At 41.0% G+C, this 14,327-nt stretch overlaps 1 protein-coding gene across 1 annotated transcript in view; it reads right to left on the bottom strand.

Annotated features, from left to right (window-relative positions):
• Positions 1-14,327, bottom strand: part of snap91a (synaptosome associated protein 91a) — a 63,148-nt gene that overhangs the window by 31,403 nt on the left and 17,418 nt on the right. Inside the window, exons 2-3 of the mRNA XM_085422541.1 lie at positions 3,291-3,433; positions 805-880 (exon numbers count right to left, since the gene is read on the bottom strand). Coding sequence (XP_085278667.1) covers positions 805-880; positions 3,291-3,433 — 219 coding nt within the window. The remainder of the gene's footprint in view (positions 1-804; positions 881-3,290; positions 3,434-14,327) is intronic.

Genomic DNA, 14,327 nt, shown 5'->3' with positions numbered 1-14,327 from the left:
AGATCTCCATTTGCACTATTTGCCTATTTGCACTACTCTGCCTGGTTTACACCCAATGTCATTTACCCATTATATTGTATATTGTATAGCTTTCTTGTTATATGTAAAATTGTATTGTATTTATTTAAATTTTTACTTTTTAATTATTTTACCTGCATTTTTTAATCACTCTTATATTTAAATGTTCATTTGCTATTTTATCTAGGGATTGAGAGTAACGTAGTTTCTATTCTCTGTATGTCCTGTACATGTGGCAGAATTGACAATAAAGTTGACTTTGACTTTGACTTTGAAGTAAAGACAGCCAACCAAAAGAGTAGTACAGAGCTTCTGACTTAACCTTCCTAAACCACTTTTAAAGGGATAAATTTAATGGGGATTTTGTCAGTGTAGAATCACCATAACAGTGCTTACCTCAGTAAACCCAGATTACATAATCCTCCTGTTAAACTAATTTAGATTTTAAATAGTCTTAAAAATGGCTTTCCACATTATGTAGTTCAACTAGCAGGCAAAAAGCTCATAAGAACAGCTTTTGGACCTACAATTCATCACAAAAAGACAGAAATAACGTGACTGGAACAAAATTGACTGAAAGGAACGGGGGTTACTGGAAGTGTTGCTGCTGCTTGCTTTTAAAATTCAAGTTTGTTCTGCTTTTGTATCTTCAAACATCCTAAACTGAGCTAATAGAGATGCAGAAATGGGCTGAATCAATTAGTGGTGGGATCCAGGATTACTTAAAGTTAGGGAACATGGGCAGGTGTGTCAGAAACTGGACAGAGGGAAGGGAACGCCACGCACCATGGGAGCCAGTTCTGTCCAGGAAGTTGCTGAGGTTGAACAAGGTGTTTCTAGATGCCAGGAACTGGAGGAATCTCTGCAGGAAAAGATGCACACACAAGGTTAGCGAATCATCCTAAGAGACTTCAGTAATGAACACATGGCATATTCACTGTTAATTCTATAGCTGATTATCATTTTTAAACAGATGGTTGAATCTCTAAGGAGCTGTTCGGTACAGATGCAGTAAGGCCCTCTGAGAATAGACATAAAAGGTGTGACTCTATACTTTTTTGATTTTCTTGAACAGAAAATCAGCATTGAAGGAGCAGTGCTGCAGCTTTATGAGTGGGAGGGTGTGAATATCAAGGAGAGGGCTGGGAAATAAAGTTTCATGTAATAAAGAGAAATCTGCTCAGAAAGGCTTTCTAAGGCTTTCTAAAATGCTGTAAATGTGCAAAAAAAAAGCAATATTTTACCCAACAAATAATCTAGTCCTCAAGTAAACAAAGATTTTTGGTTTGGTTTGGGTTTTGGGGTTTTTGGGGGGCTTTTCCGTGCCTGAAACAATAATTTAAAGACGTTTGAATCCTTTGGATGAAAATAACAAAGTAAGCTGTATCTGCTCTTGGATCTCCCTCTTTTTTATGTGCTTCCATGGAAAGTCAAAGGAGGCATCAATGACTGCAGATAAGGCATCAATCAAATCAAAGAAACCATGAAAGGAGAAGCTGGGTTGAAGTGGGTTGTAAAGCAGCTTGCAGATGGCCAGCAATTGTGGCCTGAAAGAGCTTATTACTGTATATCTGTTAAAGCTCAAACAAAATGAAAATAACTGAAAATGTGAAGTTAACCAAGTCTAGGAAAAAAAGATATTTAGATTTATTTATTTCTTATTTTATGTTTTTGTTTTTTTTAACCTGGTTATTCAGAACAACTAGTTTCCATAAGGCAAACTTTACGATTAAATCATACAGAAGTCTTGTGCCCACATTCACATCCACATCCGGCAGATTAGAGTAAAAACATGGGGAAAAATTCCCCTCGTGACATTATGTACACACTGAGATCCATTATTAAAAGATGCATGTGCAGTGCCACAGCATCCCATTGTGGCCCATGATAAAGCAATTACACTTGTCCTTTCCTCTGACACCTGCTGTGGGGACTGCAAGGGTCAATGCTGTTATCTTCCAGTTGCTAAATCTCATCTGCTTCCTGTCAGCTCATGCCGGGAAATGCAATCCCCTACCTCATAATAATAAATAGGAAACGTTAGGGCAGAGAAAGTAATGGCTTATTCCCCAATTAGCCACAGTGTGTTTGCTTTTCTGAAGAATATTTGTGTATCAGTATTTCTCTCTCTGCTTTGTGTCATCTGCTGTTTATTTCTACGAGTTCCCCATCAGAGCCTTCGGCTTTCTTCATGTATCAGGACAACATTTGGGTCAGGGGGTCAGGGCCAGGCCAGTCCCTCGGCTAAAGCACAACTGCCATTGAATGAATGGGATTATGAATGGGTTTTGCTGTTTCTCTTTCTTTATGGGTGGGAGTGGGGACATCCACGGCCATAGGTGAAGAAATGCTGGTGCTCTCACTGATAGTTACATTTCCAACAAACAAATAAAAATTAAGCACAAAACAAAATACAGCAATGATTTTTGGCGTCAGACATACACAAACTCATGGTGGTGTAAATAAATGTATTAAGTCCAAAGAGCAGGTAGAAGTCTAACACCTATCAAGCTCTACCGCCTCATATAAATACGAAGAAAAGCACAAACTAAACTTTATGCAGGCTGTCGATATTGACAGAGATATGTACACATGACAATAATAATGGACAATAGTGGTATCTGGATGACTCGACAGCACAAAAAAGCCAAACACTATATTTACCGAGCCAATTCATCCTCATATTCACAGAGCTTTTCGTCTGTCTGAACATATACGGTGCCAAACAGATTTTCATTGCCTCTGTGCAGTTTTTTTTCACAATGTTACTCCCTTGACTGTAACTTTCATCTGTGTTAAACCTGTAAAATCCCATTTTTTCTTTCAGTTCCCCTTAAAGAGATTTGAACTTCCATTTATTTTGGCCACTTGAGGCCTATAGACACCTTATAGAGCTGACAGAAAGTACTGCATGCACTGTGCATCTTTTTCTCTGGAGTGGATCAATATTTAGATTCACACCTAAAGTTTAAAACTATTCACACACACAAAAAATGAAAATATCAGTTCACTAGGCTGGCAGAACTAAGAAAACTACTGATTCATCTTTTCTGGTTACATTTTCACAGGGAAAAACATAACTGCTGCAGATTTTACCTGTTGTTATGTCTTTATATTGCTGGATGAACTGAGATCAAAACCAAACCTACATAAACAAGGCTATTCCTGAACAACTACAGGCCTCTGTTGTGTCTGCGGGGGGGCTAAACCCACATTAATGGCCACAAAAAGACTCAAAGTGGAAACTAAGTTTGCGTGTATTGTGATCTCACCTCATTGCCATGCACCATAAGGTGGTGTGTGGTGATCAGGGCTTTGAAAACCACCACCCAGCTGGCATTGCCAGCCCTCTCTATCAGCGTGTCGGCCATCTGGGGGACGTTCACGTTGGTTTCTTGGGTGGCCTGGATCAGGTCTGAGAAGCACAAGGGAAAGATGGAACAAGAGGTCAGTTCATGGATACTAGCAAGGGACAAAAGCAGCACAGGTACAGACTGTGCTGAAAGCCTTTTCATTTTAGGAGGTAATGGCAACTCAAACTGCTACACTGAAAGAAGGGAGATGGGCGAGAAGTGACGAATAAGAGTGCACTTGAATAAATACAATGACACTGCATCTGGCTGCTGCTACATTTCACAGTCACACTCTCACAGTTGTCACTTAAACTGACTGAACAGTTTCGCATGCAAAGCACTCCCTCAAATTTAAAAACACCTTCAAATGGAAAGAGATTTTATACAACCTTTTTTCAAATGGTCTTGTTCTCAGAATCATATTAAGGAGCTGCCACTTTTATAAACTAAACTGCCTTGGCCACACAACACATTGTCATCATTGAATACCATCTTTTAGGGCTATAATTAGATATTGATCTCTGTGAACTCTTATTTTGCCAATCGAGTGTCCATTTTTAGTCTGCAGCAGGCTCATCTGTGCAAGCAAGAAGAGCTTATCTGTGTGAGCAGAGCTGCGTTGGGAAGCTGCTGATTTCCATCATATTGAAATGTACTTAGATGAGCTCTTCACATTATGCCACTAGAGCCTGGTGTGAGTCACACTGGCTGCTGCTTTGTTTCGTTTCTGCAACCAGTCATTAACACCAGCAGGCAGAGCGTGGAGAGGAAGGCAGTGGAATATTCCACAGCAGAAAGACACAGAGAAGAAAATGAAGCAAGAACTGCACTTTCAATCAGACGTGTGGACCTATGGAGGGCAGTCAGTGCACCACCAGGAAGGAAAAAAAGTTTTTAGAGTTGTTAAGTAGCTGAGCGATATTAAATCATAAATTACCGATATCAATAATCCATGTTAATAATTAAATACATTTCAAATTCAAATTCAAATTTTATTTGTCACGTACACAGTCATACACAGTATGATATGTAGTGAAATGCTTGGACAACTGCTCGTGACCTAAAGAAAACAAAAAAGGAAAGGCTATGAATAAGATAGGAAATAAATATGAAAAATTAAAAAGGGTAAATTTAACTAGGAAGGAATAAAATATAAATTAAGGTTAAAAATGAAATAACTGTACAACACAAATTAGAATGAAGGGTAAATTTAACTGGGAAGAATAAGATAAAATATATAAATTAAAGTTGAAAATAAAATAACTGTACAACAAAATACACAATATAGAACTATATAAGAATGTATGAAGAAATCTAAATATAAATAAATATATACACAATAACAGCAGCTGTACAAGTATTAACCGGAAATGAAGAATATAGTGACCAGTGTTGTGCAAAAACAAAGTCCAGAAAGTCCAGTGTGTGTGCAAGAACCATATGTGTGGGTCAGTACTGTGTGGTGGTGTGATTGAGAGACCGTATCGCCTGCGGGAAGAAGCTCCTCCTCAGTCTCTCTGTGTTGGTCTTCAGGGAGCGGAATCGCTTTCCTGACCTCAACAGAGAGAACAGTCTGTTGTTGGGGTGGCTGAGGTCCTTCACGATCTTCCTGGCCTTGGTCCAGCACCGCCTGCTGTAGATTGAGTGCAGGTCAGGGAGCTCGGAGCGGATGGTGCGCTCAGCTGACCGCACAACCCTCTGTAGAGCTCGTCTGTCCTGCATGGTGCTGTTCCCGAACCAGGTTAAGATGTTTCCCGCCAGGATGCTCTCTATGGTGCCTGAGTAAAAGTTCCTGAGCACCTTGGAGGGCAGTTGGAAGTCTCTCAAGCGTCTGAGGTGGTAGAGACGCTGTCGGGCCTTTTTCACCACGGTGTTGATGTGACAGGACCATGACAGGTCCTGCGTGATGTGAACTCCGAGGTATTTGAAGCTGTCCACTCTCTCCACTGGGCACCCGTTGATGACGGGGGTCTGGTAGTTCCTCTCCTGCTTAGTGCTGAAGTCCACTATCAGCTCCTTTGTCTTACTGACGTTTAGAAGGAGGTTGTTCCTCTGGCACCAGTTCTCCAGATTCCTAATCTCCTTCAGGTAGGCCGTCTCGTTGTTATCAGAGATCAGGCCCACCACGACGGTGTCGTCAGCAAACTTGATGATGGTGGTGGAGCTGGTAGTGGCCACACAGTCATATGTGTACAAAGAGTACAGCAGGGGGCTCAGAACACACCCCTGGGGGGCTCCAGTGCTGAGAGTGGTGGAGGCTGAGACATGTCCGCCCATCCTTACTGCCTGTGGTCTGCCAGTTAGGAAGTTGGAGATCCACTGACACATAGATGAGCTGAGTCCCAGATGCTCCAGCTTGGTGGTGAGTGTGGAGGGAATTATGGTGTTAAATGCAGAGCTGTAGTCTATGAAGAGCATTTTAACATAATTCCCCCTTCTAGTGTCCAAGTGAGTGAGTGATGTGTGGAGGAGATGAGAGATGGCATCGTCTGTGGAACGATTTGGACGGTAAGCGAACTGTAGTGGGTCCAGTGTGTCTGGTAGTGAAGAAATGATGAAGTCTCTGACCAGGCGTTCAAAGCACTTCATCACTACTGAGGTGAGGGCTACAGGGCGATAGTCATTGAGAGAAGCAGGGTGGGGTTTCTTCGGGACAGGAACAATGATGGACTCTTTGAAGCATGTGGGGATCACCGACTGAGATAAAGAGATGTTGAATATCTCAGTGAACACAGGAGCTAGCTGGTATGCGCAGTCTCTTAGGATACGACCTGGGATGCCGTCTGGTCCTGCTGCTTTCCTGGTGTTCACTCTCTTGAAGGCTCTCCTTACTTCATGCTCGGAGATGACGAGCACGTTTCCGGTGCTGGCAGTATCTTCCTGTCTGCAGCCGTTAGCGCCGCTAACACTAGCATTGTTGGAGACCTTAGCTGCAGCCTCGAAGCGAGCATAGAAAGTGTTCAGCTCGTCTGCCAGAGTCACGGCCGCGTTCGTCATACCGGTTGTTGGTGCTTTATAGTCCGTTATTGTCCTTAGTCCCCGCCACAGGCTCCTAGAGTCACTCTGTTGGAGTTGTGACTCTAGTTTCCTCCCGTAGCGCTGCTTCGCCTCTTTCACCGCCCTCCGCACGTTATATGACGCGGCTTTGTACGGGTCCATGTCCCCCGTCATGAGTCCCGTGTTGTAGGCAGCGGTGCGGGATCTCAGAGCGTCGCGGATGGTTTTATCCACCCACGGCTTCTGGTTGGGAAACGTTGTGATAGTCTTTGTCTCCACGGTATCATCCGCTAGTTTCCCGATGAATCCCACAACCGCTTCCGTAAACACGTTGACGTCATCGTCGGAGCTGTTTCTGAACATGCTCCAGTCTGCGTCATCGAGTGCGTCCTGTAACGCGGCCACCGATGATGAGGAACAAAAAGCATAACCTTCCTGTAGAAGATATGACAATATGTCTTCAGCCTGTCATAAAATAGGCAGTCTTTAAAGTGGGCACCTTTAATTATTAGGTACTTAAATGTGATATGCAATTTAATACAAAATACTATCAAGCAAGTTCTTTTTTCATATTCCACAGCCCGGCGGACCTTCCAGCTGATGCTTTACTTTCTCAATAAAATTGATGTCTTGGAACTTCCTCGTTTAGCTCGCTCTAGTGCAGAGGAGCAAGAATTAAAAGAGCAAGTTGATTTCGAAAGCAATGTTTCAAATAGCTCAACAAAAATGAGCAAACAAACAAGCTGTTGCTATACAGGTCCTTCTCAAAAAATTAGCATATTGTGATAAAGTTCATTATTTTCTGTAATGTACTGATAAACATGAGACTTTCATATATTTTAGATTCATTACACACAACTGAAGTAGTTCAAGCCTTTAATTGTTTAATATTGATGATTTTGGCATACAGCTCATGAAAACCCAAAATTCCTATCTCAAAAAATTTGCATATTTCATCCGACCAATAAAAGAAAAGTGTTTTTAATACAAAAAAAGTCAACCTTCAAATAATTATGTTCAGTTATGCACTCAATACTTGGTCGGGAATCCTTTTGCAGAAATGACTGCTTCAATGCGGCGTGGCATGGAGGCAATCAGCCTGTGGCACTGCTGAGGTGTTATGGAGGCTAAGGATGCTTCGAAAGCGGCCTTAAGCTCATCCAGAGTGTTGGGTCTTGTGTCTCTCAACTTTCTCTTCACAATATCCCACAGATTCTCTATGGGGTTCAGGTCAGGAGAGTTGGCAGGCCAATTGCGCACAGTAATACCATGGTCAGTAAACCATTTAACAGTGGTTTTGGCACTGTGAGCAGGTGCCAGGTCGTGCTGAAAAATGAAATCTTCATCTCCATAAAGCTTTTCAGCAGATGGAAGCATGAAGTGCTCCAGAATCTCCTGATAGCTAGCTGCATTGACCCTGCCCTTAAAACACAGTGGACCAACACCAGCAGCTGACATGGCACCCCAGACCATCACTGACTGTGGGTACTTGACACTGGATTTCAGGTATTTTGGCATTTCCCTCTCCCCAGTCTTCCTCCAGACTCTGGCACCTTGATTTCCGAATGACATGCAAAAGTTGCTTTCATCCAAAAAAAGTACCACTGAGCAACAGTCCAGTGCTGCTTCTCTGTAGCCCAGGTCAGGCGCTTCTGCCGCTGTTTCTGGTTCAAAAGTGGCTTGACCTGGGGAATGCGGCACCTGTATCCCATTTCCTGCACACGCCTGTACACGGTGGCTCTGGATGTTTCTACTCCAGACTCAGTCCACTGCTTCCGCAGGTCCCCCAAGGTCTGGAATCGGTCCTTCTCCACAATCTTCCTCAGGGTCCGGTCACCTCTTCTCGTTGTGCAGTGTTTTCTGCCACACTTTTTCCTTCCCACAGACTTCCGACTGAGGTGCCTTGATACAGCACTCTGGGAACAGCCTATTCGTTCAGACATTTCTTTCTGTGTCTTACCCTCTTGCTTGAGGGCGTCAATGATGGCCTTCTGGACAGCAGTCAGGTCGGCAGTCTTACCCATGATTGCGGTTTTGAGTAATGAACCAGGCTGCGAGTTTTTAAAAGCCTCAGGAATCTTTTGGAGGTGTTTAGAGTTAATTCGTTGATTCAGATGATTAGGTTAATAGCTAACCTTCTCATGATATGCTAATTTTTTGAGATAGGAATTTTGGGTTTTCATGAGCTGTATGCCAAAATCATCATCATTAAAACAATGAAAGGCTTGAACTACTTCAGTTTTGTGTAATGAATCTAAAATATATGAAAGTTTAATGTTTATCAGTACATTACAGAAAATAATGAACTTTATCACAATATGCTAATTTTTTGAAAAGGACCTGTACACTTTGACACACATTGGAACTGTTAGCAAAAGGAAGAGTTACTGAATTTTACAGGAAAAAATATCATTAATATACCCGCGGAGGGTACTTGGTTCTGTATGACAGCACAGCTTTTAGGTTCAAGCGCTTGAGTACAGCCTGATAATTAGAGGCCTGCAAACTGTTTGCTGATGAACTTTTGTCTGTAAAAGTACAGACAGCTTTAGAAGACACAGGACACGAGATGGGTTCAACATTTCTTTTGAGTTCCATGTAACAATCCCTAACTCTGTAATTAAAGAATGTGCCATTTAATCTTGGCTGGCTAAAATGGGGTGGCTGCCGTTCAGGATTTAGCACAAGTCAGCTTTTGATCAGAAAGTTTTCTGGTTTGATCCCTGGCTGCTCCAGTCTGCAGGCGAAATATCCCTGGACAAGATCGTAATCCCAAGTTGCTTTCTGATGCATTCCATTGGAGTGTGAATGCTTTATAGAGTTTGTGAAACAGTTGTACGTGTGGTCAGATTGTTTTGTATTTGTGTGTGGATTCAAGCACATGCCTGAGAGCACATCAATCACTGCACGTATTTTTAAAATCTTAGTTTAAATAAAGTTTTTGATTATTTATTATAAAAAAGAGATGATATATATATATATATATATATATATATATATATATATATATATATATATATATATATATATATATATATATATATATATATACATATATACTCAGTCCACTGCTTCAAATGCAAAAAAACTGCCGCCATCTGTTGGCAACTATGACACGTTTAGAATCTTATGACCACTTTGTCCTTTGATCCTAAAGAATACTTAAACAGGGGTGAGACACAACCACTTTTAGTCTGTTATTTGCAGCATTTATGTTTGTAGCGTTCAAACATTCGCCAGAGAAATCTTTTAAAACATTTGGATCCTATTGAGAGTGACAGTTTACAGATTCAAACATGTCTCAGAGAAAAATAAAGAAAGAAATCCTCGAAGAGAACGAACACCTGAAAATAAACCAGAGAGACTTGCAGTGCCAACTCCAAGACATGGAGGAGAAATACAGAGCGCTGCAGGTAAAGCCTGATGAAAGACCACACACAAATGAAGAGTTTCTTCAAGAAAAAAGGCTACAGGAGATAAAACAGAAGGAAATGGATTTCAAGCTTCAGGACATGGAGAAACACAACAAAGGCTTGCAAATCAAGCTTAATGAAGCTCTGCAAAAAATTAAAGAGCTCCTCCATGAAAAAGATCAACATGACATGAAGCAGCGCAAACTCCAAGGCATGGAGGAAAAATACAAAGCGCTTCAGGTAAAGCTTGATAAAACACTAAACAAAAATAAGGAGTTGCTTCAAGAACAAAAGCAACAAGAAATTAAACAGAAACAGATGGACTGCAAGCTTGAAGACGTGCAGGAAAAATACACAGCGCTGAAAATAAAGCTTGATAAAGCACTGCAGCGAAATAAAGGTTTCCTTCAAGAGAAAGAACAGCAAGACGTGAAACAGAAACATCTGGATTGCAAGCTTCAGAACATCGAGAAACACAACGAAGACTTGCAAGTAATGCTTGATGAAGCTCTGCAAAAGAATAAAGAAATCCTTGAAGAGAAAGAAAAACTGGACATTAACCAGAGAGACATGCAAGGTGTGCAGGAACAATACGGAGCGCTGCAGGCAAAGCTTGATGAAACACTGCACAAATATCAAGAGCTGCTTCAAGACCAAGAACAACAGGAGATAAAGCAGAAAGAAGACAAAGAAATTCTCCAGGACTTTGAGAGGAAAAACCAAAACCTGCAAGAACTTTATAACAAACTGAACTACAAAACAACTGAACTGGAAGGGGAAAAGGAAAAACTGCAAAACCAATGCTCAGAGATGCAGAGTAAGCTCAATGACATGCTGAGAAAAAACACAGAACTCGAGGAACTTTCAGACAACTTGAAGTGCAAAAACACTGAGATGCAGGTGCTAAAGCAACAACTAGAGAAAACAAACAAAGACCTGCAGTGTACACTTCAAGAAATCGAGAGGAGCAGTCAGCAGTTGGAAGACACGCACAAGAAATTACAACAGAGTTATACAGAGCTGCACAAGGGAAAGCTAACGCAGGAGGCAACATCTAGAGAAATGAAAGAAAGGCTTGAAGACAAACAAGCCAAATTAGAAGAAGTGGAGAAAACATGCAAGAGACTTGAGCAGGAGAATGCAGAGACAATCGATCAGCTGCGAACCCTCATCCTAGACAAAAAAGTGCTCGTGCAAAAGCTCATGGAAAAGAAGAAAAAACGCTTCCGCTTCTTCTGGAGGAAGAACACTCCTGCTTTTTCTTCTTTTTCTACTTTTTCTACTGCTGATGTCACCTCGTCTTCCTCCACCTCTGTTCCATCTTAATTTTCACCTCTCCTCTCCCTTTCTCTCCTGACACCTCTCCCTCCCCTGTCGCCCTTTAACTCCTAACACCTGTCCCATCTCCCCCCCCCCCCCTCTCTCTTTTCACCCTCACCCCCCAACCAGTCCCGACAGTTGACTGCCCCCTCTAGAGCCTGGTTCTGTCATAGGTTTCTTCCTTTATAGGGAGTTTTTCCTATCCACTGTCGCACCTAGTGCTTGCTCAGAGGGGATTGTTGGGGTTTTCTCTCCTCTATCTCTTTCCTTCTTTCTATCCTTTTCCTTTACCTTCTTCTTTACAACCCCCCCTTTCTATTTCCCAAATTAATAATAAACACAATTGGCAACATTTTAAAAAGTCAGATCAATGTCTTCATTCAAGAATGAATTGTCTTTGTCACGGGGTCATGTGTATTTTGTGTTTTCCTCGGGCTGGTGATCCTTGCAGTCGTTGAGCCCAGGAGTCCAGATTTTTAGTGTTTTAATCGCATTTAGTGTTACATTTTAGATCACAACAATAGGATATCCACAATTTAGGATTCAGGCATTTGTTTTTTTCAATATTGTAATCATTCTATGATTGAGTAGATGATACTTTCTTTAAAGACAGAACACATTTGGGTTCAACTTAAATAAAATGTGTGGTATCCTTGGTCTCAGCTAGGTGAGGACCTGCGTAGCAGTAGAGACATTATAAGAGAGATACTCTTCCCTGTACAACTTTATTTTTGGACAAAGTCTGCAAACCTTTACATGTTTTCTCTTTATCAGACTCTCCATAAATGCAGTCTTTATGTCTACTTAATAGAAAATTAATTGAAAGAATCTTTCAAAAAGCTTCCCAATAAGTGCTTCCAATATGGCTCCTGAATAACAGGTCCTGCTTCTAGAAAGACTGTAGTATCTATTTGACTTTAAGCTGCTGATGTTCTTGAGTCATTTAACAGATTCCACCTATCTACTAGCCTCTGGCCCAGTGTTGGTCAAGTTACTTGAAAAAAGTAATCAGTAACTAATTACTGATTACTTCCCCCAAAAAAGTTACTTTACTGATTACTTATTTTCAAAAGTAATTAATTACTTAGTTACTTTTTAAAAACACGATTTACAACCTGAATAGGTGATAAAGCGATAGATCTTTCAGCCCAATTCTACTTTTTCTACATAATCCATCATATAAAATGTAATCAAATGGAAAAGTCTCTTTTTTTTAAACTTGTTTTATCAGTTTTAATCTTTTAACTTTATCCATCAAGCAAAAATTTAATTATATGCAACATTCTCTGACTGGAAGAAATTAGTTTAACATTTAAACCTATTTTCTACACATTCCAGCACATAAAATAAAATATTTTTTGTGTTTACACTCACTCTTTCAAATAGATGCAAGTAAAACACAGCAGAAAACAAATAAAGTCAAAGACTAGCGGTCCTGTTGCTCTATTTTCACCTGTAAAGCAGGAGTGGGGCAGGCGGAGGTTTACCCTGGTGCAGGTGTGCCGCGGCGGTCAGTGGAAGAATCCGCGAGTTTCTCCGTGAGTTTCCCATTACGTTGTTGCGCACTCGGTGCTTGCTTGGAAGTTTAGGGGTTTTTTTCGCTGTAAAAAGAAGTTTTCTTCCCACGCACAACGGACACTAATGTTTTTGTCACTTTTTATGGAATCAAACTCAAAGTAAGGTCAGTACTTCCACGCTTTAAACACTGCACGCTCATACTCTCTCCCGCACTCCATATATTATCCACTGTTGATCTGCACACAGCTGTTGTCACGAACGTCGCACTGGCTTACGTCACTGTCATGAGACATTCTTCTTAACAAAACTCTTATATTTTAATTAATTAAAGCAACTTTAAAGGTCATTTTAATTTCTTAAACACATTTTCAATCAAATAACGTTAGCTAACTCCTACATTTTCCACTTGAATATTAAATGTTTGTTGCTCAAAAATAAAGCTGATAAAGAGGACAAAGCACGAAAAGCTTCGAATATCCACCCAAAAATAAGACCAGTGTTTAGCTGTGTTTCCTCCCTCCTGTTTATCAGCATTTTAGAGATAACGGAAAAGCCTCTGTGCAGGAAATCTATTCACTGGCAGACAGGAGAGGCATACCTTCAGCGAAAGCGTGAGGAACGAGATAACTAGATGTGTGCTCAAAGTGATGGACAGAAAGGCAGAGAAAAGATGACCGCTGTCATTTTAATAGCCTTGATACAGCAGAGCAAGCCAGACACCAAATATTTCCGTTGAGTCTTGTCGATTCATTAACAGTGTCATATCTATGTCTGCACACTTAATGGCAGCACACTGGGGGGAAAGCTGAGAGGTGTCCATTCAATTTTCCTCTTTGGCTTATTATTGACTAAATGCCACTGCATCTGCACCTGGTACATCGTACAGTAGGAACAATCTGCAACCAGTATTGGGAACTTGTAAGTTTTACTTTAAAAATAAGACTGAATGTTTCAAAAAGTTATATAGAAGATTGTTTTGTTAACTTTTGTATTGCTAGTATAATAGTATAAAATGTTTTTGTTTCCATATCTATTATTTTTTTTTAATCAACAGAAAACTGAAGTGGACACCAACATCTAGAGTCATGTAAATGCTCAATGGAGTGCCCAAACTGCCTTTCCTTGAATGGTCACATGGTTGATTTATAGAGAATAGTCTGAAAAAGAGAAAATATCCAAAGAACAGCAGTTCTCTGGGAGAAAAAGTCTTAATGCTGCTAGAGGTCACAGCAGAATTATCAGACTTCTTCAAGATGAAAGGAAGACAACAGTAACTCGACTAATCCCTCGTCAATACCAAGGTATGCAGAAGAGCATCTCTGAATGGACACAATGTTGTGCCTTGAAGCAGATGAGCCGCAGCAGCAGAAGACCAAACTGAGTGCCACACCTGTCAGCTAAGAGCATGAAACTGAGGCTGCAGTTTTCACAAATGGACAATGGAAGACTGAAAAATGTTGCCTGGTATGATGAGTCTCAATTTCTGCTGTGGCATTTGAATGGTAGGGTCAGAGTTAGGCATAAAGAACATGAAAGCATGGATCAATCCAGCTTGTATCAAGGGTTTAGACTCCTAGTGGTGGTATAATAATGTGGGGGACATTGTTTTGGCACACTTTAAGCCCCCTAATACCACCTGAGCATCATTTGAAATCAGTGATGTGGACGTGACGGTACACAGATTAGCATCATAGATGAGCTGCCAACA

This window comes from Rhamphochromis longiceps, linkage group LG11 (assembly GCF_057381845.1).
Source record: "Rhamphochromis longiceps isolate RC_006_pf linkage group LG11, R_longiceps_female_GT1.1, whole genome shotgun sequence".
In the NCBI taxonomy this organism is placed as follows: Eukaryota; Metazoa; Chordata; class Actinopteri; order Cichliformes; family Cichlidae; genus Rhamphochromis; species Rhamphochromis longiceps.
The sequence above is the reverse complement of the archived record's forward strand: the minus strand, read 5'-3'. Positions and strand labels throughout refer to the sequence as shown.